Source organism: Lissotriton helveticus, chromosome 12 (genome assembly GCF_964261635.1).
Source record: "Lissotriton helveticus chromosome 12, aLisHel1.1, whole genome shotgun sequence".
Classification (NCBI taxonomy): domain Eukaryota; kingdom Metazoa; phylum Chordata; class Amphibia; order Caudata; family Salamandridae; genus Lissotriton; species Lissotriton helveticus.
The window spans coordinates 376,544,484-376,571,099 of record NC_136073.1 but is presented as its reverse complement, the minus strand read 5'-3'; the positions used below and the strand labels follow the sequence as shown (position 1 = coordinate 376,571,099).

The 26,616-nt window shown below is 44.8% G+C and overlaps 1 protein-coding gene across 2 annotated transcripts in view; it reads left to right on the top strand.

Moving 5' to 3' along the window:
- CEP89 (centrosomal protein 89) overlaps positions 1-26,616 on the top strand; it is a 1,224,823-nt gene that overhangs the window by 5,966 nt on the left and 1,192,241 nt on the right. For both annotated transcript variants that reach the window (XM_078670561.1, XM_078670562.1), the window contains exon 2: positions 24,424-24,530. In XM_078670561.1, coding sequence (XP_078526687.1) covers positions 24,424-24,530 — 107 coding nt within the window. The remainder of the gene's footprint in view (positions 1-24,423; positions 24,531-26,616) is intronic.

Genomic DNA, 26,616 nt, shown 5'->3' with positions numbered 1-26,616 from the left:
CGCGACAGCCCAAAAATTAAAGCCCTCTTCTCCCCCGGGGGTGGCGGCCTGGAAATCCGAATTGGATAAATGTATGTCTGCCAAAGTGGCGGTGTTTCAGGCCTGGGGTTGCCCGCAGAAGCACGGGAAGATCTGGACTATATGGGCCAAGTATCGGGGCATTGACCTTTCTATCTTTCCCACGTCCACGAATCAAGATCTCATAGACAGACTCACCATTGCATGACTTTCCACTCTAATTCGCGGTTTATCCGGCGTGGAGATACGAACATATTTGTATATGCCTGTATAGTGTTTCAAGCGGGTAGGGCTGGGCTGGGGTGGGGGGTGGTGGGAGGCGGGGTTGTGTGACTTGTTTTGGCATGGTTTTTGTAAAACCTTATTGGTGCGGGAGCTGCTGGGCCCTCACCTTATAACAAGCATTAGCAAAAGTTGTTTTTGGTCTCAAAAAGCACACACTGCCACAGTAGTTACTGGCCTGAACAAAACTACTTTGTGTGCCGATATGCTCCTTGTGAAAGAGCAGAACGCTGTCACTCACAGTGAAGCCAGACAATACAGAGAGAGAGAGACATAATTTTAATAAACTCATAAGGTCACGGTCAACGCCAGTCCAAATTAGGGGCCCAATTATTAAAGAAAGTCTCAAAAGTGCACCCATGGTATATGTCCTTGCATTAAGAGTAGCTATATGGCTTTTGTGATTTTCCATAAATTTACAGACCTAGGACAAGAAATAGTACTCCTAGAAAATATATGTGAACTGCATTTTAGCATGAGCAAATATGCATGTGTAAATTTGCTCATGAAAAAATCTGAGTGTTTGCAAGTTCACTTTCCCTCCAACCACTTTTTTTCCCAACTCTGGAAGAAGGTTTACGTCTGCCATTGTCAGTAGTAAATTGCCAACATTTCTCAATTTTGGAACAGATTAGAGAAGAGTTGTTGAAAACCCTTAAAACGTGCAAGTTAGGTTTTTACTGACTCAAAAGGGCATTCTTACTCTGGAACCACTACCTTAAGCCCCATTATGCAGATCTGCGGAAATATGGCAACATAGGGGGATTGCAAGTATTCAAACACTACTATGGTATGAATCCTGGCATAATCTGAGAGGCTATATAAGAGCTCTTATATAATGAGATTGCTGCCATAATTTGTCGTCGCACTACATGGCGCCAAAGGGACAAGTGGATATTGTTACAGGACAAGTAAATTTATGAAGCAATCTGCCCCATGGACAAGTAGATATTTTATTAAATTCCACACCCCTGGGTCCAAAAACAAAGGAACTCCTTTCAAGAGGCATCTACGCGAGCTGGATATATGCTACTCCTTGTTGTTTCCTGCCCGCCTTCGAGTGGCACTTGATGGACATACTCATTTCTTTAATTCGCTTGAAGAAGCCTGGGACTGGGTGGACGTGAAAGGTCTCGTTGCCTCACGCCCCACCTCTGCTAAAATCGAAAGAAGCACCGTCCACCAGGAAAATGTGCCAACGTGGAAGGGACACACAGGCGAGCCACCCACCCCTCCCCCCAAGGCTGTACTGCATCTGGCGCAAGTGCTGGTGGAGCGAAGACAAGCCCTACACATAGCATCCACAATGCAGTAGGGTCCCTCCAGCGTTGATCGTGATGTTGGCTCCTCGAAATCCCTCAGCGATGACGGCTCCTCTAACACTTGGCCGTCAAGAGCAGAAACATCAACTTTGCCAACCATCACTCCGCAAACATCTGATTATATTATTTAAATCTCTGACACTAATTACTATTGCAGCCGCTGTTGCCTTACTGTAAACTAATGTCCTCCTGCACTATATCATGCAAGTAAATGTTAATTACGATTGTGCTGCGAGTGATGGGGGTCAAGTTGCGGCATAGGTCCCATTTAATTGTCACATGGGCGGGATTTGGTTTTTTAAAGTGTTGTAAGTGATCCTTAATAAATGCCACTTGCTGATATACAACAACCTATATACTATTGGTGATGCGCTGCTGATTTGAGACACCCCTATGCCTGCTCCACTCAACTGACACATTCGGTAGTTGCCACAACTAGTTCAGCAGTTTGGGCGGTCGTCTGTTGCACTTGTACCCTTGTAATGTTCTATGTATTGAGATTTCCTTCCCCTCTTATTATTTTCTCAAAGTTATGCCCTATTGCCTTCACATGCCAGGCCCCCCTGTCTGCCCTCACTCACTTGTGCCTTCACATGGGACGAGACCCCTCGTTCGTGTGTGGGAGAAGAGCAAACGTGACACTCTTACAACACCATCATGACCCACACTAACATAGTCACCTGAAAGGTACATGGCATGCACACACCCTCCCGCCACTATGCAGTGTACTCAAACTTTAAACATAGATCCACTCACATAGCACTGTTATATGGGTCGCACATGACACTCCATGAGGCTGATCGCCTTCGTCGACAATGGCGGGCCAGGTATTTGCAACTGATTACTCCTCTTATGTCAGGGGAGTGAAGCCGGGGACTCCATTTATGGCAGAGGATGTGGCAACTGACACAGACAGTAGATACGTATTCATACGGGGTCGCCTAGACAGCAGGCAGATTCTCTTAGGAGCAATATATGCCCCCAACGTGGACCAGACTTTATACCTACACCTACACAAATTATCTGGCATACTATCTAACAGAATATGCATGTTAACTGGACGAAACAGGCAGCGACTACTTGAAGGCCTGCATTGTTTGAACTACACTGCACACATTAATGGAGCATCGGATAGCAGGGGACAACTACTGGTGTGGTTGATACGTCGGGAACAGCCCTGGCATCCCATTCTACTGCTGCACGCTCAAGAGGGGCATCTTCTGTACACACAACAAGAAATACACGCTAAATTGACATGCCACTATACCTCACTCTATAATTCTACTGTTAGGTTCAACCCAGATCACCTTACCAAATTTCTTCTCAACAATACGCTTGCCCACTATATCTCCCATTAAGCGTGAGCTGGAAGAGCCAATCATGCTCGGTTAGACCCCTGGACCAGATGGCCTACCTGCCGAATACTGTAAAATGTACACCTCAGTTTTGGCTCCTCGCCATAAATGCTGTTCCTTTCATGGCCTCCACCCTTCCTGAGTAGCTACCTGAGGCACTCCTATTTTCTCTACCTAAATCAGATAAGGGTCTCCCTGTCCTGGGCTCTTATCACCCCTTAGCCATACTCAGCACGGACTATAAAATATTAGCCAAGATTCTCGCGATCGACTGATGCCGTTAGTTCCATTATTGGTACAGTCTGATCAAAACGGGTTTGTCCCATCTCGTAACACCTCACTGAACCTGCAGCGCTTCTTCCATGTTTTCACCTACTCCACAGCTCTCTGGCCTTACTCGGGGGTTTATTTGCCTGGTTCAGCTGCTCTATGCTGCACTGACATCCGGAGTGAAGAATGGTTCCTACATATCGGACACCATACTGGTGTACCACGGTTCCCTCCAGGGATGCCCACTGTCCCCTCTGCTTTTTTCCCCTAGGTATAGAACCGCTTGCAGCCGCTATTCAGGCACGAGGCGCGGACTGGCGCATTCACCTAGGCGATGACGCCCACATCAAATCTCTCTGTGCAGATGATCTCCTTCTATATCTTTGAGAGCTGCGGTTGGACCCCTCTACTCTAGCTCACTGATTTTGCAGCCCTGTCTTGCTTGAAGGTAAACTGGGCAAAATCATGTTTGTTCCTGTTCACATCAACATGTTCCGACCATGCGCTGACACTCAGCGGTGTCCCCATAATATGGCAACCTAATGCATTCCGATTCCTAGGAATTAGGATTTATTATCAACCAGCTAACCTGCTGGAGGGCAACCTTACAAGAGCTGTTAGATCTCAGATGTCAGATGGTTGTCTGACCCATGCTCCCCCTATCGATAATGGGTTGGAAAGCACTACTTAAAATGGTGGTCCTACCGAGACTCCTTCCCCTTTTCACTAACTTGCGTTACTATGTCCCATCCCCCTTCTTTCGTGCATTTGAAAGCACCATGCCGAAATTCATCTGGAGTGGCTTCCGTTGTCAAGTAGAGCTCTCTAAGCTAAATCTGCCCATTGATTAGGGAGGGTTAGCAGTCCCAAATATGGAGCAATAATATCTTGTTTTCCAGCTTCAGTGGGTGGCTAGATGAATGGGGGTACTTCAGTTCTCTGACACAGCCACAACCTCACCGCCCTTAAACATGAGGAGATGGAGTCCCATGAACCTCCTCCTCCACTAGCTTGGAGATGTTCTCTATTGGTGTGGGCTAAGGCTAAAAGTATTACCCTACTTGCGCCAAAGGAAACCTCAGTCAGGACCGGCCACCACCTGGAGGGTCAGATCAAGAAAACTGGAAAAATCACTTTGGCTGCAAAGACACAGGTCTCCTCGTGCAGGACGTCTCCTCAGTAGAATTCCAATCTTCTGTCATGACCACTCCTTTGGACGGACGCATCTCCGATGAGGACCCATGTCGGGCGCCAAACTGTGGAAATGTGCTTTTTTAAGAGGCACACCGGTGAAGGGTTCACCCTTCTCTGTCCACGGGTCCTTAGACTAAAAAATAGAGATTGACACTGAAGCTGGAATTAAAAAAATAACAAGTTTATTTACTCATGAGTGAGACCACGTCCATACAACACCCTCAAGTGTTCCAGGAGGTATTGGCTTGAATACACAGACCATGGTGTTAATATACAGAGTTTTCTGCACTTGTAAGCATGTAGTTACAAATAGAAGGTACAAGCATGCACAGGAATAGTTACCGACAAACATGGGAACATGGGGAATCACTTAGCAAAGTGGGAGGGGGAGCAGGAGTGCTTATGGCAGCACTAAGCGAATGCCAGTTGAGTCGGAAACCATGTGTTCTGGCAGCTACAAACTCTTTAGCATCCATATTGCTTTTAGCTGAGTCTGGAAGTCAGCAAAAATAGACAGCACAGGCAGGGAAAAGACGAGCAGCAGAGGATGGAAGAATTACATAGCTGACCAAATGGATGCCACAAACAAGATGGTTTCAGCTTATGCGAACAGAGATTATTTGCGATTTCCACACAGAGAGCCGCAAACTCTTGAGGCAGCTTCCCAGGGAAGGCCAGAATAGAGGCTACAGGTGGGGCGAAGAGCACGAGGCCAGCCGAGGCTGGTGGTAAAATGCTTGCAGTCCGACCCGAGATATATAACTGCAGAATAGCTGGATTTGAGGCGAGACTGCCAGTGTCTGATCGACGATGCCCCGAGCAGCAGGCCCCCAAGAGCCACTAAAAAAAAAGTCAAAAGATCGGTCAAAAGAGGAGTATTGGGGACACGACTCCTTTGCCACCGGACTGCAGACAAGAAGCGACAAGGTATGTCAGGGGCAGCAGTCTGATGTTTTCAGAGGCGTACACCCTCAGTCAGTTACCTGATTACTGCCTGTACTATTAGTGATCAGAGCTTGGGCCGACCTGGGGGGTGCTCCAAACAGACCTGTAAAACACAGCACGTACCCCAGTTGAGTACGTTCATCCTTCGGGCAAATAGGTCCCCATCGCGCAGGATCGAGAGCAGGCGAAGCTGGAGGTGGATGAGAGAGGTGCCCCAACTCTGGCGCCCACCCTCTGACAAGTGCAGTCCTGGAGAGGGCACATAGGGTTCTTGCCCACCTCCCCCAGCCAGACCAGGGGTGCCTCCACGCACCATAAAAACAAACTTCTTCACTACAGAGACAGGGGCCATATTCTGGCTCAAGCTCCGGCACAGAGAGACCTCCAAATAAATAATAGCAAAGTGATGATTTTCTTGGATTTCACCAGGGAAGTACAGAAGTAGCGTGTAACCTGCTTAGCAGTGAAGAGCCGTCTCAGGCACATGAATGTCTGATACGCATTGATATTCCCGACACGGCTACGGGTGGTCACACCCACTGGACAACAATTTCTCCTGACCCCTCAAGATACCTGGAACTGGATCAAATCTGTACTGGATGCTAGACCGGGAGGTGAATCCAGTCGACCTGGGTCCCGCAGACTCAAACCTAGCTCCTCAAAGAAAAAAGCCCCCTCATTAGCAGAAACCCAGCGTGAACCAGGGAAAGTGATCAGGCCCTCATGGAACTCAGCAACACAGATAGGATCCCTCCGTTCCTCGGTCAGTGAACAAGAATACAGGAACTCCAAGATGACCCAAGGACACTAGCTCTGCATAGGAAACCGACATTGAACTGCCTAAGATCACCCGAGAACGACAGATGAGATTATTTAGAGACAATCGTAACTAGCTGAGCTGGAACGCCAACCCGCAGTGGGAACCCGAAGCCTCTGAAGGGATAATACGTCCACTGTACTTATTGGATCTGTAACCCGAGGTTTGTTTTCATTGTGATGGGGGAAGATCCGGGATGAGGAGTTATGTTATGTTATGTTACATGTTTTTTAAAGCGCACAGCTGCCCCAGCAAAGAGGCGTCCCGGCGCTGACAAATCTAACTGGAGCAGGATCCCCTGAGAACTCACCAAACAACATCCAACGGCTATGTTGAAGGGAAGAGGAGGGTTTTAATTGCTTTCCTGAAGACTAACACATCCTCCATTCCCCGGATATGGGCCGGCAAGGAGTTCCATAGCTTGGCCGCTATGTATCTAAATGAACGACCACCGATGCGGCAGAGTTTAATCCGTGGTACCGTCACCAGGTGTCGTCCTAGTGAGCGCAGGTTACGGTGAGGGACATATGGGGTCAGAAGGGTGCATAGAAGTTCTGGGCTCCCAAGAATGACGATTTTAAACACCAGACACAGAGCTTTAAACTGAATCCGGCCAGAAATTGGAAGCCAATGTAATCCCCTGATGGTATATCTGACCGAACATCGGTGGGGAAGTCCCACCAAAATCCTAGCTGCCAGATTTTGGACTCGTTGGAGTCGTTGAATCTCAACTTTATTGGCCCCTAGGAGTAGCACACTAGCGTAGTCCAATCGAGACAAGATAGTAGATTTAACAATAAGCTGTTGCACTGCTGATTCAAAGAACTTCAAAAGAGGATTAAGGCCTCTTAACAAGCCCATACAAGTGGTAGCCACTCGCTTAGTGTGGTTCTGAAAGCTAAGCGAGGAGTCCATCCAAACTCCTAAGTTCTTAACTAAGGTCTTAGGTATAGGCATAGTCCCTAAGGAGTCCGGCCACCAATGCGCATTCCAGAGGGCGGTGTTTTCCCCCAACAGCAGGACCTCCGTCTTGGTCGCATTAAGCTGAAGACAGTTATCTGCCATCCATTGGGCCACAGCTGTCAGCCCGTCTCTGAACCTAGTGGCCGATGTAGATGGCCCCTCAGCTAGAGTGATCACAAGCTGGGTATCGTCGGCATATGATACCATCGTTAGGTCCCAGTTCTTTGCCACAGCCGACAGTGGCTGGACATACAGATTGAACAGATACGGGCTTAGCGCTGAGCCTTGCGGAACCCCCTGGTCTATGGGATGTATTTGAGAAAGAAATGGCGAAGCCGATACCCGAAAGGATCTGTCCCTCAGAAATGACCTAAACCAGTGGTTCCCAAACTTTTGACTCCTGAGGACCCCCATTGAGTCACCACGGGAAGCCGGGGACCCCCAAGCAATTTGTATGATTTAAATTTCAAATATTAAAACAGTAATTCGAAAAAAACATGTGTGCACACAAAATAAATACTCAAATTACTAAGGATTTTGGGGCCAGATGTTCGACCATTTCATTTAGCGCCTCGCAATTGGCGACACATTGCGAGTGGCAAATTGCGAGTCGTTAAATGAAATGTACAACAGTGTGTTTAACATTGTTTGGGATTCCCAATGGAGTCGCAAATTGCGAGGCTCATTAATATTAATGAGCCTCTCGCAATTTGCAAGTCCATTGGGAATGCTGCCCTCCCAGGGATGGTGGCCTGCTGGGCTCAGCAGACCACCATGTCTGAGACTGCTTCTAAATAAAGCAGTTTTTTTAAATGCAGCCCGTTTTCCATGCATTTAAAAAAAAAAAAGAAAATGAAACGTTTGTTTTATTTTGTAAGGGCAGGCGGTGGTCCTGGGACCACTGCCTACCCTTAAAAAATAATTTTGCATGCATTTGCTAAGGGGAAGGGGTCCTTCCCATTTGTGAATGCATTACCATCTCCTTGAAGTAGGTGGTAATTGCGAGTATTTTGCAACCGCAATTGCATTCGCAAAACATTTGTACATGGTTTTGAGACTCGCTATTTGGAAGGGAATGCCCCTTCCAAATAGCAAGTCACAAAACCTATTTAGCGAGTCTCAAAAAAATTGAGACTCGTGAAATAGGCTATGTACATGGCCCAATAGATATTTGAATGAGCAAATGGGTTCACAAACCCGTTTGCGCATATAAAAATGGGTCGTACATCTGGCCCTTAGTATTTTATATTGAAGGAATTTGCAAAAAAGAAAAACATTTAATGGGAAGGTTGGTGCTGCAAATCCGTGACTAACTTTAAAAAAAAAATGTATTTCGCAGTACGAGGCTTTTTAGCAGCACCAGGATAATGAATGACTGAAAAAAAACATAAGTAACTAACTGGTACCAATCAGTTTGAAAGCAGCTCTTTGATGACAGTTTATAGGTCCCTCTGCTAGATTACGATTGTCACTTATGAAGTGCACAGTAACAAAAGAATCTCTGTGACAAAAGCAGTAACCACGGACCTATACACATAAAATACTGCTTTTTAAAATGCATGGTACACGTTCTTTGCAGTAGGCATATTAACCCTCTGTGCTACATTAGTTAAGTCAAAGCTGCCACTGAACAAAACTCTCATCTTTCTCCAGCAGGTACATTAATCACTGGCATTATCTTGACACTTTTATTGTTGCTCGAAAACTGCTAATTATAGAAGGATCTTTGCAATGCTTTTAAAATTGCTGCCTGCGGACCCCCTGGGAATGTGTCACGGACCCCTCGGGGTCCGTGCACCCCAGTTTGGGAAACACTGACCTAAACCATTCCAATGCAGATCCGGTAATCCCTATTGCCTCTAGGCGATGTAAAAGAATGGCATGTGATACCGTATCAAAGGCTGCGCTGAGATCCAACAGGATCAGCGCTGCACTCTGACCGGCAACCAAAATCAGTCGCAGATGTTCAAATGTGGCTAATAGGGCGGATTCGGTACTATGGCCAGGTCTAAAGCCATTCTGAGATGGATCCAGAATATTATGGAGGCTCATCTATTGAGATAACACATTATTCACATGAGCCTCAGCAATCTTCGCCACCCACGGGAGGAGAGAAATAGGTCTGAAATTCTCTGGTTTTGAAGGGTCCAACGTGGGTTTCTTAATGATAGGAGAGACCCAGGCCTGCTTCCAACGGCCATGGAGAAGGACAGGTTAATTATCTCGCCTAGCGGCTGTTGGAAAAGCACTAGTGATTCGATAAATTGTGCTGGTTTCATAGGATCTAGCGGGGACCCTGATTTGATTTTGCCACATAACCTGGTGAGTTCTTCACTAAACATCTCTGGTATGAGAGCCAGAGTAGGGCCCTCAGCCTTTTCCCCAGCAGGGGCAGATGAGGATTGATGATAATGCGGGAAAGATTGATACATTTTTTTGTACTTTTTCAATGAAAAAGGTAGCGAGTTCCTCGCATTGCTGAGCAGATGTAATAATAGAAGAAGTGACTCTGTCACTCTTAAGGTCATTTACGATTTTAAAAATACATTTGGTAGGGTTCAAGCTGTTTTTAATCTCTTCCGCATAAAATGCAGCACGTGCAGAGCAAATAGCTTTATGAAACTGCTTTATTTTAATCAAGTATTTTATTTTGTCTTTGCTATTGTACTCCCTTCTCCATATCCGCTCTGCCCTCTTACATTCCTTCCTCATAGCTCTCAATGACTCACTATACCATGGGCTAGAATTAGACGTACGCCCCTTTGACCATTTGGCTGGTATGAGAGTGTCCAGTCCTCCTAAAATCCATTTACAAAAGGCACTATACGCCAACTCCGGATCAGCCAGATTTCGTAAGGGGAAGGCGCCCAGGACCACTTGAAGATCTTCTGATTTCAATTTGTGCCAGGGCCTCTTAAGGGCAGGTTCTCCCTACCTGGCCTAAAAGGCTGAGTGATGTCAAGCTTAAATTCAATTAAATAATGGTCTGTCCATCCCATGGGCTTAGGCGGAGGTATACTCACAGCCGGTATATTGGAAAAAACCGGGTCCAGTATATGTCCGGCAATATGAGTAGCCTCTAGTATAAGTTGTTCGAGCTGTAGGGCAGCCAGATCCGCCAGCAGATTCTGAACGGTCGAGTCTTGGATTTGATCGAAATGGAGGTTCAAATCTCCCAGAATCGAAAAATTGGCGGATCCCACCACCAAGGAACTAACTGTCTCTAATAGTGCCTCGATAAACTTGGCTGCTGGCCCTGGAGGACGGTAGACATACAATCCTGAGAAGGAAAAATGTGCACTTATTTCAATCCTGAAGCGAGCACATTCACACCCCCAGATATCTTCCTTAATAAAGGAGCAGGGGTACTGAGCTTTGTAAATTATGGCTATGCCACCACCCCTAGAGTCCCTGTTAATGATGTTAATCAGGTATCCGGTGGGAAGGGTAAGATTGAGAATCCCCGCCACCTCGTCCCGTAGCCATGTTTCACAGAGGAAAAGAACATCTGGCATTTCCTCTGTGAGAAACAACTGCACCTCCATATGGTGCTTAACAAGAGACCTAACATTTAATTGACATACCTTGAGCAGCATAGGTTTACCTCCTTTTCCCTGTCCCACCCGACACGGTGTTGGAGTAGCAAACCCACACCTCCTACAGTTCAAGGCAGTCTCTCCCAACCGAGTTAGAGGGACCACACAACTCTCATGGCTTTGATTAAATGCGATAAGCGTCTGCCTATCGTAACGCATGGGTTCTGTGCGGGCTCGGCCAGGAGGAATGGCAAGAGGCGATGACGGGCGCCGATGGGCTTGCCTTAGGCGCACCTTTGGCGCGCCCGCCCGCTGCGCTGTCTTCTGATGGTTGCCATTTAAAGGAGCAGAAAGAGGGCGGGAGTCTGCAATCGACTATACCGCCACTCTACAATCCTTCTAAGATGGTGGCCGCGTCAGTCCCCGATCAGCTCCTCATCAGCTGTAAGGGATCGCGGTGGCACTGTGGGTGTGGATGAAACACAGCGCATAATGCCAAAGGTGTTGAAAGTAAATAAGTGAATTTTAAAATCAAGACACTTTAAAAATGAAACACCCCAACTTTCCCGGCTGAGCCTCAGGAAAGCAACTTACATTAATCACAGATGTTAAAGTGAACAACTAAAGATAGTAGCACGCCTAACTTTCCCGGCTGAGCCTCAGGAAAGCACCAAAAAGATCTGATGAGCGCGCGTAGTACAGCGCTGTTTAAATATTCCATAGGGCGGGAGTCTGCAATCGACTATACCGCCACCCCACAATCCTTCTAAGATGGCGCCCGTCTCAGTCCCCGATCAGCTCCTCATCGGCTGTAAGGGATCGCGGTGGCACTGTGGGTGTGGATGAAACACAGCGCGTAATGCCAAAGGTGTTGAATGTAAATAAGTGAATTTTAAAATCAAGACACTTTAAACATGAAACACCCCAACTTTCCCGGCTGAGCCTCAGGAAAGCAACTTACATTAATCACAGATGTTAAAGTGAACAACTAAAGATAGTAGCACGCCTAACTTTCCCGACTGAGCCTCAGGAAAGCACCAAAAAGATATGATGCCCACCAAGACTGTAATACCAGCTCACCCTGATTGTTGATATGCAGGTGGTCCCGTGAATGGACACTCGTTGATATCTGGTTTGGATAGGGTTTTTTCTTACGCCTGTCCTGGAGTGTGGGAGTTTGTATTTCTGTTAGGGGTTGGGGTTTACCAAGAGGTGGACGTGCATGACGGGCCGAGTGGGCTACAACACTGTCAAGGAAGGAGAGAATAGATAGGACACAAGTAACCACTAGTGGGAAGGAAAGACACCTCTAAAGCTACTTATGGCACCCCCGTATAATATAAAGAACTCACCTGGAATGTCAGGGGGATGAACTCCATGACCAAACAACACAAAATATATGACATTTTTTGTCAGAAGGGGAATACAGATTGCCCTGTTACAGGAAACGCATCTCAAGGCTTAGGTGGGGGCAGCTCTCCAGCGTAGATGGCGGGGGCAGGCTCATTTTACAGATTACTTGGTGTTTGCCAGAAGAGTACTGGTGTGGAATAAGGCAGTGGCGCCCTTTAAATGGGCTGGACAACTAGTAGATCCGGAGGAAAGATATATAGTGCATGGCAAACTAGATGGACGTGATATCACCATACAGGGTATATATGGCCCTAATGCAGACCATATCTCATATTTTTCGGCCCTATCCAGGACAATGGCTCCGCAGCTAATTGGATCTGTAATAATGGGTGCGTATTATCACTGTATAGCAGATATAGAACTAAACCGTTCCCACCAACCACTAAGAGACGCTCCAATAGTTAGATCGGCAAAGGCCCTGAAATAATGGCAGGACCAGTGGGGAATGGTAGATTCCTAGTGGGTACATCACCCAAGTGAAAGAGACTACACATTTTTCTGTCATTTAAATGACTTACATCTACGACTAGACATGATGCTCTGTTCTCCAGACATACATAAACTAGTTGTAACCAGCAAATACCTAGCCAGGACGATTTCTGTTCAAGACCCTCTACTTCTGGGATTGAATTGTGAAAGGCCCTGTATCCCCACCTGGAGGCTAAAACCAGAGACGCTAGATGTGGAACAATGACTGAGGGCAGTAGAGCAAATTAGGCCGGAACATGGGGAAGTACAGGATTATCTACTTGAAGCTAAAGAGAGGGTAGCAGAGCAGGTTGAAAGTTTACGGTGCTTTGATTATAGAAATTACATGATAAGAACACATGAAGAGATGGATAGTACCAGGGCACTCCCGGCATAGCTAGCTAATCCAGCAAAAAGAGGGTCAACAATTTTAGATCTTGGAGAGGAAGGCGCACCTATTATCTATACCCAAGTGGGCATAAACCGTACATTTCAGGATTATTACACTGATTTATATCAGAGCAAGACAGTCTGCGCAGGGGATGACATTGACGAATGCTTAAATCCGATTAGACTCCCAACGGTAATGGCAGAAGAAGCGGAAACACTAGAAGGGGACGTTGAGCTCACAGAGGTCAGGTCTGCAGCTAAAGCAATGGCCAAAAATAAGACCCCTGGCACAGGCCTACCAGTCGAGTTCTACTCAACATATATTGAAGAATTGTGCCCCAAATTGGTGAGCCTCTACAGTGGGGCACCAGGTGTGGGTAGACCCTGAAACAAAACGAGAGACCCTGGTGGTGCCGCTCTTGAAACCAGGCAAGTTCCATGATGACAAAGCAGCTTACAGGCCTTTATCCATGATCAACCTCGACTATAAGGTCCTAAGCAAAATGCTTGGCATGCGACTTCTTCCATATATGAGTGCCCTTATACACTGAGACCAGGCGGGTTTATACTGGGGTGTAGCACAGCCAACATCTGTAGGTTACTAAGAGTACTAGAAGTGAACACCTACGATAAAGAGGAAGCTGCTATTTTTGGGGTAGATATCGAAAAGGCCTTTGATAGCCTGGAATGGCCTTACCTTTACTGCGTAATGGAAAAATTCGGCCTAGGACAGGGCTTCGTGACCTGGACTAGATTGCTGTAGGTGGAATCCCTGGCCTTGGTGAGGACCAGGAGAATGATCTCTGACAGGTATCAAGTGAACAGGGGCACTAGACAAGTTTGCCCCTTGTCGCCTCTCCTGTTAGCTCTGGCCATGGAGCCTTTGGCCTTTCATACCGGGTCTGGGAACCCATACAAGGGACTGAATATACATGGGGAACAACATTATATAGCGTTATATGCTGACGATCTGTTGCTCTTCCTCCAGAATATGAGGGAAGACCTGACGGGTGCAAGAGAGCTCCTCGCGCATCTAGGAAGAGTCTCAGGCCTCCGGGTTAGCTGGAGAAAATCATGCCTGTTTTCGGCCACCGCGGGTAGAGACAACCCAATATAGAGCAGGACGATATATGGGAGCCTAGATGCCTTTCATACTAATGGGCAAAAATATATCACAACATCTCAGATAACCTGGAGGGTAATGTGGGAAAGCCATTCAGGGATTCATGGAATTCTGGGCCTCCTTGCCCCTATCTGTGATGGGCAGGATAGCCCTTCTAAAAAATGATGGCATTGCCACGACTATTGTATTTCTTTGTGGTTCTCCCGATATGGATTCCGGAAAGTGTCTTCCCAGACTTTAGATCATTAATTATAGGGTTCATATGGGGGGGACAGGCAGATGCAGGGTGGCGCTAAACACATTGCAATGACCCACGGCTGCGGGAGGCCTTGCCCTCCCTGACTTTGAAAGTTACTACCTAGCAGCCCAGCTCCAATGGCTCATCCAGTGGGTGGTTGGTGGGAAAAACGGAACAGAGCAACTGAGTTGCTATGTTCCCGACATCCAACTGTTGTCTCAAGCAGTACTGAGGCTGGCTATTTCAAAAACAAATACTAACTCTGAGTTTCAAGTGTTACATAAGTGCTGGGGCCACTGCCTACAGAAATCAAAAACTAAGAGACCTTATGCCCTAGAAATCCCATTAGACTACCTCACGGAACTCCCACATGGAGGTGTATGGCACGGACTGAGGGAATGGGGAGCGGCTGGAGCAAACACAGTGGGGGCCCTGTAAGAGGATGGAACACTACTGCCATTCGAAAACTTTAAGGGATGATATGACCCCAGAGGGGACATTTCCTTTTACATACAGCGCTAATAGCGGAAATACTGAAACACTGGATATGGGGATGGCGGAGCCAAAGGTATAGGCTGGGTGGCAATACATTGTACTATCCTCTGGGACATACAAAGTAGTCACATGCCTGTACCACCGGCTCCGACATGAGGGTATGGCCTCACTGTATAAACTACAGATAAGCTGGAAGGAAGATCTGGGGACCCCCATGGAGGAGAAAGTGTGGGATGGACTATTGAGACGCATTCCTAAGATTTTTAGAAATGCGCGCTTTAAACTTATTAACTTTTATGTGCTCCATAGGGCATACCTTACTCTGAAACGGATAAACCGTTACTTTGCAATGACAGGTGCCAAATGCCCTCGTGTGCAGAGGTAGATGCAGAGTTCCTCAACATATTCTGAAGCTGCCCGAACCTGGAGGGATTTTGGACACAGTCACTGACACGCTGGCTGGGGTGCTAAACAGAGATGTTTACTGTACACCTCAACACTGCCTCCTCCATTGTTTCCCGCATACTCCCAAGACTAGAGTCACTAGCCTATTTCAGGACCTGGCGTTTCTCCTAGTTAAAAGAGAGATAACCCGGAACTGGAAGGGGCACAGGGGACCCAGTCCGGAAAATTGGAAAAGGGAGGTACTACGCTGATCGGACTATGAGGGAGCAGTCAGGGTTAGAAAGGCCTTACGAGGTCGGGGCTCACTAGAGGCAGCCAGAGTTTGGGCAGCGATGGTGGAGGAACTAAATACCGGGAATGACCCTCAAACTGATGACCTAAAGGAAATTAGCTGATTAAGTACAGCACGGTTGGGAGGATTGGGAAGGTTTAATTAATGGACTAAGAAGGATCATTTCTCCCCCAACGACTAGATGAGTGTGAAGCACTTTGCCAACCTAGCATATTGAAGGTACAAGTGGTACTGTTGGTATCAGACGATAGAACCAAGAAGAGGGTGGCCAGACCTCTGCCTCCTACTCAACAATGGGCCCAACCATGGCGCCCCGGAGGGGAGGGAGGGGGGGGGAGGGGGGGGGAAGGGAGGGTAGAAGGGAGGGTAGAAGGGAGGGTAGAGGGAGGAGGAGATTGTTGTTGAATACGGCATTTGTCACTGTTTTTGTCGTTTGTAGGCTATAGGTCTAGACCAGTGGTTCCCAAACTTTTGACTCCTGAGGACCCCCATTGAGTCACCACTGGAAGCCGGGGACCCCCAAGCAATTTGTATGAGTTAAATTTCAAATATTAAAACAGTAATTCGAAAAAAATACACACGTGTGCACACAAAACAAATACTCAAAGTACTTAGGGGCAGATTTACAATAAGTGATGCGTCCATGCATATCAGCAGGGATGCGCCACTTATTGTGCGCCATGCCTCCGCCACCATTGATGCACCGCATTTACAATGCTGCGCCTCATGGGGCAAAAAGCATAGATGCATGACGCATCTGTGCCGTAAAGGTGGCGCATTGCTGGAGTTGCGTCGCAAGTGCGACACAGCACCAGCAGTGCTCTGGGGGGCCGAATCTTGTTAATGCTGCATCAATCCTTACGCCTGCTTCAAGCAGGCGAAGGGTTTTGACGCAGCATGGGCCCCAAAGTGACTGTGTGAAATCTTGTAGATTTCATTCAGCCACTTTTAGGAGGCGTTACTGCGCCAGAACGCCTCCTTCTGGCGCAGGGGCTTACAACGTGGCGCATCTCCCAGATGCGTCATGTTGTAAATACCCTGCACCATGGCGCATCTTTTGCGCCACTGCTGCATCACGAAAGGGACGCAACGGCGGCGTAAAAGAGGCGCAAGGGGCTTGTAAATCTACCCCTAAGGATTTGGGGGCCAGATGTACGACCATTTCATTTAGCGCCTCGCAATTGGCGACACATTGCGAGTGTCAAATTGCGAGTCGCTAAAAAAAATGTTTCACACTGTTTCGGATTCCCAATGGGGTCGCAAATTGCGAGGTTCATTAATATTAATGAGCCTCTCGCAATTTGCAAGCCTATTGGGAATGCCAGCCCTCCTAGGTATGGTGCCTGCTGGGCTCTGCAGTCCACAATGTCTGGGACTGCTTTTAAATAAAGCAGTTTTAAAAAAAAATGCATCCCATTTACCATCCATTTAAAAAAAAAAGAAAATGAAACGTTTTCGTTTCATTTTCTAAGGGCAGGCAGAGGTCCCTGGGACCACTGCCTGCCCTTAAAAAAATAATTTTGCATGCTATTGCAGAGGGGAAGAGGTCCCCTGGGGACCCATTCCCAGTTGCGAATTCATTACTATCTACTTGAAGTAAGTGGTAATTGCGAGTGTTTTGCGACTGCAAAATATTTGTACATGGTTTTAAGACTCGCTATTTGGAAGGGAATGCCCCTTCCAAATAGCAAGTTGCAAAACCTATTTAGCGAGTCGCAAACAAATTGCGACTCGCGAAATAGGCAATGTACATGGCCCAATACGTTTTTGCATGTGAAAGCGGGTTCACGAACCCGTTCGCGCATATAAAACGGATCGTACATCTGCCCCTTAGTATTTTATATTGAAGTAATAGCCCCTCAGTCACATGTATTTCATTTGTTTTATAGCATCTCTCATACCATTGTAGGATGTCGGAGGACTTTACATCACACACATATAGAGACATTGAATCGTACATGTAAATCAGTGTGCATATAAAATGTTTAAAGAGTGCTTGGTCTGGAAAAGCACAAACTCAGGATTTAGAACATAACACAGTGGCTAGCACTGACTTTAACATTAAAAATGTATTTCCACCCAAATAAATCTTTTTAGCAGCATCAGGATAATGAATAACTGGGAAAAAAACAAAAGTTACTAACTGGTACCACGCAGTTTGCAAGCTGCTCTTTCATGACAGTTTATAGGTCCCTCTGCTACATTACGATTGTCACTTATGAAGTGCACAGTAACAACAGAATCTCTGTGACAAAAGCAGTAACCACGAACCTATGCACATAAAATGCTGCTTTTTAAAATCCATGTTACACATTCTTTGCAGTAGGCACATTAACTCTCAGTGCTACAATAGTTAAGTCAAAGCTGCCACTGAACAAAACTCTCCTCATGCTCCAGCAGGTACATTAATCACTGGCTTTCTCTTGACACTTTTATTGTTGCTGGAAAGCTGCTAATTATACAAGAAACTTTTCTGTGCTTTTAAAACTGTTGCCTGCGGACCCCCTGGGAATGTGTCACGGACCCCTGGGGGTCCGCGGACCACAGTTTGGGAAACACTGGTCTAGACGATCTATTAGACGTAATATCAGTACTGGTTGTATTGTTTCTCATTGTATATCGGACTGACCCACATCCTGGAACTCACTTGCAGCAATAGACCCTAAACAGAAACAAAGTGTGTGCACACTGATGATGCTGAGAACACAGACATGTATGGATGATTGTTAAACCAATAAAAGTTTGTTTAAAAAAAAAAGAGAAAATAGTACATAAGATAAAAATAGGAAGAAGAGATGAAGGTGTTAGATCTTGAAATTGCAGCAGCAAAAGCTGGAAGAAAAAGATAAACACTAAAAGAGCAAAGAATAGACGGATACAAGTCAGGTGAACAGACATAATATCGAGTAGGAAATATCAAGTAGCAGTAATATCGTGTCCAAAATCTCGGACTACAAGAATATCGACAGTCAGAATATCGTTGTCAAGAATATCGAGTTGAAGGTAAGTAATATCGTTTTTCTAAATATCGAAGTAATTAATATCGTTAGCAAAAATATCGTTGTTGAAGATATACTTGTTTGATTTAGTGTTATGTACTTTAGTCTGTATTTTACATGTATGTGTTTTATTTTTTTTGTGTAAGTATTGCATTTGTTTTTTAATATATGTGTTAGATTTTTAGAAGTTATTGCATTTTCAAAATAACATTTTGCATTTTGGTTCCGTAGCGGGTAGTGGGTTTATAGTGGAATAGGGTGGGAAGTAATTTAATTATAATTAATGAATAATTTTTAGAAATTAATATTTATGTATTTAAAATGTTATATTAATTGTGGTAATTAATTTATTATTAATTAGTTGTTAATTATTAATTAATTGGTAAATATCTTACTTGTGTTATTTTGTTAGGAGTGGGTTCATTGGGGAATAGGTTGGGAAGTAATTTAATTATTAATATATATTTTTTAATTCTTTATTATAATATTTATTTTAAGTTGTTTTATAGTGTTAGTAGTGTGAAATATTTTATTGTTGATTGTTTTTAAATTGCTTGTTAATTTTTTTTTTTCACAACCAATTTTATTGAGCAAATGAGCATTGGGAATGTGGCATCTCCACAACCGAAGAACACCACGACAGTATCAAAACAGCAATTACATAGGCAGCAAATGCTAGAGTAGACTCATAAAATATGCTCAGTATAGAAACACCCCAGTGACCCACCCTAACCCACAACTCCACCCCCCCAACCCCGGACACCCCCCAACCCCCCCCACCACACGTGCATAGAAAGCAATAAAGAAAAGCAAGTAGGTGCAGCGCCACCAGGGCAATGCTACTTCGGGCCAATTGCTTGTTAATTTTAATGAATTAATTAATTGTTAATTATGTTAATCGTGTTATGTTTTACAATATTTGTAGTGTCATTTATATGGGAATATGGTGGGAGGTAAAAAAAAAAATTAAATAATTAATTGTTTGTTAATTAATGTTAATTATTTTGCTTGCGTGGAAATAGTAAATTATTCCCCTTCGCATCCAAAACTTTCCCTACTGCTGCACTCGCTGGAGTGGGAATAGTAAATTATTCCCCTCCTCTAATCAACACTTTCCTTACTGTTGCACTCCCTGGAGTGGGAATAGTAAACTATTCCCCTCCGCTATCCAACAATTTCCCTACTGTAGCACTTGCTGGAGTGGGAATAGTAATTCTATCCCCTCTGCTATCTAACACTTTCCCTACTGTTGCACTCTTTGGAATGGGAATAGTAAATGATTCCACTCCGCTATCCAACACTTGCCCTACAGTTCTACCTGCTGGAGTGGGAGTAGTAAATGATTCCTCTCCGCTATCCAACACCTTCCTTACTGTTGCAAACTCTGAGGTGGAAATAGTAATTTTTACCCCAATGGTTTCCAACACTTTCCCTACTGTTGCTATCTCTGGAGTGGAAATAGTAATATTTACCTCAACGCTATCCAACACTTTCCTTAATGTTGCACTCCCTGAAGTGGGAATAGTAAATTATTCCCCTACGCTATCCAACACTTTCCCTACTGTTGTACTTGGTGGAGTGGGAATAGTAAATTATTCCTTACCGCTATCCAACACTTTCCTTACCATTGCACTCCCTGGAGTGGGAATAGTACATTAATTCCCTCCGCTATCCAACACTTTCCCTACTGTTGCATACCCTGGAGTGGGAATAGTAATTGTATTCCCTCCGCTATCCAACATTTTCCCTACTGTTGCTGTTAATGTAGTGTCAAATGTAATTGTAATAGATTACAAATATTTTAATATTTGAAATGATTATACAATCACCTTCCTCCTTCGTACAAGAACTGTTTATAATGGCTGAAATGAATTGTAAATGTCAAGAGCGTGATTAAGGCGAACGCTGAAACGCGTTGTTTTTGGAGCCATTAAATTCTATTGTGCACAGTGTCGCTTTTGATTCTTGTATGAAGGAGGAAGGGGATTGTAATCGTGGGGTTGCCAGCAACCCATGCTCGGACCGCCCCAGCAGACAGCCTTTACCCAACCGGGATAGTTTTCATTATATATATATATATATATATATATATATATATATATATATATATATATATATATATATATATATATATATATATATATACACACACAGATAAATATATATACATATATGTATATATATGTTTTTATAATTTTTAATATGTTTCTAACATTTTATAATTTATTATAATAAATATGTATTAATATTATTAACACCTTGCCTGCGTCGAACATTCAGCTCCAGTGCTGAACGTTCGAAAAACGGGTGGGGCACCCTCGGCCAACGGACGTTCGCGCCACTACCAAGGTAGTGCACGTGACGATCGTTGGCCGACGGCAGCAGCTAAGCTAATGTATATAGTATGTCTTATATATGTATTTATAATTTTTTTAACATTGTATTTATTTATAATTCTAAAAATTATCTAGTAATTGTATCTTTCTTTAATTATATGTATTATTTACTTTATTTTACATTCTTTTTTAAACATTTAAAAAAAACTATATTTTTAACAACGATATTTCCAGCCCCCCCCCCCCGATATTTTTGTACTTACCATTATGAAGATAGGACTTCGATATTCTGGACAACGATATTTTTGTACCTCGATATTTTTGTTGTCAATATTCTGTCAGTGATCCCAGCACAGATGAAACGAGAAGAAAGACACACAGGCCCTTGCCAGTGTAGATCATACAAAGCTGGGCACATATTTTCGGCATAAAATACAGTCTTCTAGTGTGGTTGTTTTCTAAGATCCCTACATGTTTATGACTTCTTAGAAATTTTCTGCGGATTTTTAAACCTTTGGGAATGAGTTTCAGTTGTTCTATCTTCGCCTAAATTTCCAGGTTCCGGAAAATCATGTAGATGCACCAGAGAGAAAGTTGACGCTGCCACAATGGCAGCTGTTAACATAGACTTGCAACATTGAAGTCACGGAATTCAATAATCCATTAGATCTGTCTACAGATATCTTTATACAGCTTTAGCTGTCTTGGTCACAAATTGGTACTGTGGGCCTTCTCGTACAACAGTAACATGTGCGTTAGGGGTACAGATCATTAGACTTGTGCAATGTGCTAGCAAAGAAAAGAACATGGACCCACACCAACTCAAGGTGACATGCCACATCATAGGTTCCGCCTTCACCTGCAAGGCATCCTGCACGCTGGCTCAACAAGAGCTATTTAATGGTAACCATTTGTGTGAAATTCTTAGCCAGATGGTGTTTGGATATCTGCTGGTGTTGTAGAATACCTCTGTGCAAAAAAACACCAGATGGGACCTGTGCTTTAAATTATGTGTTGATAGTTGAACATAATGTTTGTTAATGCATTTCTAATGCATGATTGAAAACAAGAGTGAGGGCTATTGTGACCCTTTTTATATTATCATCCTTACTTTCACGTTTCTACACATTTTAAATTCCTAATCCAGTCTTTTCCCAGGACTGAAATCTCAATCAATTGTCCTGATCACTAATCTACAACATTGTATTGTGTAGTGCAAAGGCAGACACATCGAATGCTGTGCTTGTTACTAAAGGACAGGTTGCTACACCTACCTATGTTATTTAAATAAGGTAAATAGGAGAAAGGGTATCATGGGACTGTGATTGGAGAGGAGGTCTGCCCCAGATATTTATCCGCTTGGCACAACATCCTCACGTGGTCACTGGCATCCGTCTGTCATGTCCTGAACCTTTACCTATCTGCCAGACCTTTTGTAAATATTTGTTTAAAACATACATAGTTGAATCTGGCCCTTTCCCAGAGAAGTATTTCTCTCCTACCTTGTGTTTTTTTGTGTTCATTCCACTCCAAAGGAATGCTTGCATTGCAATTCCCGATAGACTGTTTTACATCTAAAAGGAGCTATTAATAATCATATGGCATAGTCATATGTCATAATCATATGTCATAAAGGCATTCTATACGTAAAGCGATCATTTTTTGGTATTGTTTTCATTATGGAAGTCTATTTGAAATTATCTGCAGATGCCCATGGGCTGCTCATGTCCTTAGCTGCTGCATTGGCCTGGGCAGAGTTCATTGGGCCGGATATGAATAGGAGACAGACCTTTATCACAAAAGGAGACATTATGAAGAGAATGCTCACAAGACAGATTGAAATCACCTTCACGTGCTCCAGGGCTGCTATATGTCTAAACTTAGGGGTCCATTAGGATGACGGGCGGACTTTGTCCGCCCGTCATCCTAGCGGGAATTGGGACCGCCCGCCATAAGGGCGGCGGTCCCGTGGGGGGCTTTAGGATGTGCCCGCCACAGTGGCGGGCACATCCTGCATTTCTAGCATTGTGGCGGGCGTTGCTTTCAGCACCGCCCGCCACAATGCTAGAAATGCATTTCAGCATTTGCATAAACAAAGCGGCAGGCACCGCGCGGTGCCTGCCGCTTTGTTTAAGCAAATGTGTGGGTGTACCACAGGTACCCCCCCTGTGCAGCCCCCACCCCATCTTCACTCTGGGGGCCCACAGGGGGCCCCCAGAGTGAAGACCGCATGATGTCTCCACGGAAAGGCATGTCTGAAAGCCCATTGTAATATGGATGGCGGTGTCTATGAGACACCGCCACCAAATTAAACATTTTCCGCCCCGGTCGCAAGGCGACCGGGGCGGAAAAGAGGCGGACAGTCTTTCCGTCCGCCGCGGTCCGTCCGCCATACTAATATGGCCGGGGGGGGGAACTATTGTGGATGTCGGGCGGATTGCCTCCGCCAGGCCGATGGTGGCTACCGCCAGCCTGGCGGAGGCAATCCGCCTGACATCCTAATTGGGCCCCTTAGTCTTCTTGGAGAGTTCGCAGGCAGTGAGTGGGTCACCTTTCAGCATTTAGTGACATTTGCGCTACAGATTCTCTGATCTTACGGTCTGTGCCATTTCAGCCTGGTCAGAGTGCCCCCCGTCTCATATTGTAAGCATTGGCTGGCGATTATCTTTCCTCTTAGCATATGGCAAGGAGCATTTTCTTTGTCGTATTCTCCTGGTGTATTTGTGTCGGTTCTTAGCATTTCAGCATCACAGGAAATCGTGATAGAAATGTGTGGTCAGAGAACATGCATTGCTTAATGTCGCCACTACAAAAATATAAATTGGTTCCCAATGAACTCATCAGTGAGCAGGGACGGACTGGGAACCAAAACCGGCCCTGGCAAAGTGCTCGGCCGCCCCCCACCCCCTTTAACCTCCACCCCGGGGTGGGGGGGGGGGGGGGGGCACCAAGCTCTTTGCCAGGGCCGGTTTCAGCCGTTTTTGTTACAGGGCCGATTTTGCAGCATAGTAACAAAAAACGGCCCCAGGGGCCCAAAACCGGCCACCACCCGTGCGGCGCACCAGGGGATTGCCCGGTGCCCGCTACGGCCAGTCCGGCCCTGTCAGTGAGCAGACCCAGGTTAGTGCCATTGCACTAAAGAGGTTGAGTTTGAGTCACACACAGAACACTCCGGTAACATAGTAGTGTCGTACTGGCGAAGGTGCGCTTGGCATACACATGCCTCGGAGAGCAGTAGATTCTGTCTGGGCAGTAAAAGATGACTTTCTTTTGTTTCTTCAAATGTCTTTTTTAGGCCTAGCGCAGGCGAGCTTTAGTCATTATGACCAAAAACATGCATTGGCAAAGTGTATAGCTAAGGCTTTTTTATTTCTGTTATTATTTGTAGTACATTGCACATCAGCATTTATGGTACTTAATGAGATATATTTTTAATGACTTGTTTTCTGCTAGTGCCATGGTACTGTTTGAAAGTCATTGATAAAGAATGGCCTAGGCAATGTTTCTATTACAGTGCCACGTCTGATATGATTACTAACTAACCATGTTTTAAATTGTTTAGAAACATATAGCTCATGGCTTGGTACCTGCTGCCACTGTAGCTCCTAGATCTGCTGTTCCCCGCACGCCTCCCCCTCGTAGTCCATATCCATCCCCTGAGAGACCCAGGTATGTTACCCTTCCTATTTTATTCCTTGAATGTTTTAGTGAATTCAATTGCAACTAAATGTTTCTTTCCTGTTTTGAATTATTTTCCAGTATATAATGAACATTCCATCTGCACTTTTAATTGTGTTAACCTAACAAATAATTCCCTCCTTGACATTTGAGTTTAAAATCAGAAAATGGATACTTCCGGTTCGAAAAGTCAACTATGTGTAGAAGGAAATGGACATGGTTAGCAGGAAGTAGATTCTGAAACAATTAAAGTTTCTGTTCTTAATGAGGTGGCATTATGCAATTATAAATACAGTATTTCAATAAGAATTCTAGGTTATAAAAGCAATTTTCTCTGACATATGAAGTGTGTCCTCCCAAAAGGAATAGTCATCTCTTTAACTATTTTCAGAATTCTTTTTTTCTGAGAGAATTAAAAGACAGGAAAACAAGCGGAAGTACAACTATTATATATCTCTAGTCTAATCCACTATAAAATACATATTTTTCAGGTCGCAAAATAGATAAACACGTAGCGAACTAAGAGAACTGACTTTGCTGACCCTCAAATGAGCATTAATATTGAGAACCAAGAGTCTCAGCAGTCCCAACGCCCATATCTCTAGCCTATGGCATTTTTCATCTCCCCAAGATTAACAAATCGTTAAACAAAGAAAACTTAGTATTATTATTTTCAAAGTCTATTGGAAATGCATTATCACCAACGATTGTATTTCTCCTAAAAGCTCATCAATGCATGAGGCACTTGAAAAGAAATGTAATTCCACCCAGCTCTGAAGAGCGTTATCATACTGCAGACATTGATATGATCAGAATAGCATGAAGTTTAAGTTAACCTCTCTGCTGCTGAGGATATTCCCCTGCTGTGCTGGTAAATCGTGAATCCCATTGTTTCATGACGAGCTGGGCTCGTCATGAGCGTGCGAGGAGGCTACACCATGACGAGCCCAGCTCGTCATGAGCGTCGAAGGGGTTAAGTAATAGCTAATCTTTGTAATTTACATCCATCTCTTGATCATGAGGGCAGTCGATTGGATAAGCACTCCGGCATGATGGCTGACACCTGCCATATATTTAGTTCACATTACCCAAATAGTATATTCTCTCTAACATCGCTCTCCGCCAATACCCATTTATACAAGTCATTTGGCAACGTCAACCATGCCAATTCCTCTAAATCCTTGAACCCAGAATGGGCCTCAAAGGCTCTGTCTCAATTGGCTTAGATCCATGTTCATCAGGTGTTCTCACCTAGTCAAGTTGGGTAACTTCTCCTCCAAGTATGCTCAGATAACCTGTGGAGTCTGGCAAGGCTCCATCTTTTCCCCAATTCTTCCAATCTGTATTTTGAAACGCTTGGCTTCTTATATTCAATTTCACTAATATACGGATGGCACTCAACTTTATTTAAAGCTCTCCTAGTTACTCGCATTGCCACAATCCAAAGAGGTATGTATTGGCTGTTTGCTATGGTGACTGAAAACTGTCTGAAATTAAATCCTCAATGGCTGTTCTTAAAATAGTTTTTATTAATATTGGCATATCCCACAAAACGCGCACCCTTGACGTCCGTGACAATCTCATGGAATTCAGCTACTCTCTGTGTTCTTCTGCTACCATAAAATGTTTTGCCATCTTTGTTGACAGTTCTTGCTCCTTAACTCCTTATGTGAACAAAATTGCCCTGGCTGCAAATTCCCACCTTCACCAACTGAAAAGTATCAAGCACATTTTCATAACCAGAATGCTCTGCAAACGTCAAAAGTATCACTGCTAAATTAAAGCACGGGGTCAGCTGGCATTCGGGTAACTGTACCACTCTGCACAAACCCTATAACAACCCCTGCACATTTCTGAAAACTAGCAACCCTGGGGAATCCAGGGTGGTGTGGCCTTCAAGTATCCCAATATTATTTTCCTACCTAGAATTCTCTGGAACATCAACGTATGGATCAATCACAATTTATCCCATATTTATGTGTCCGAGATCTCAGGAACTTCAGCCAATGACCAACATCTTATCATTCTGCATTCCCACACTTCTCCCGATAAAAAGAGGTTTAATGCCATCTTTGGG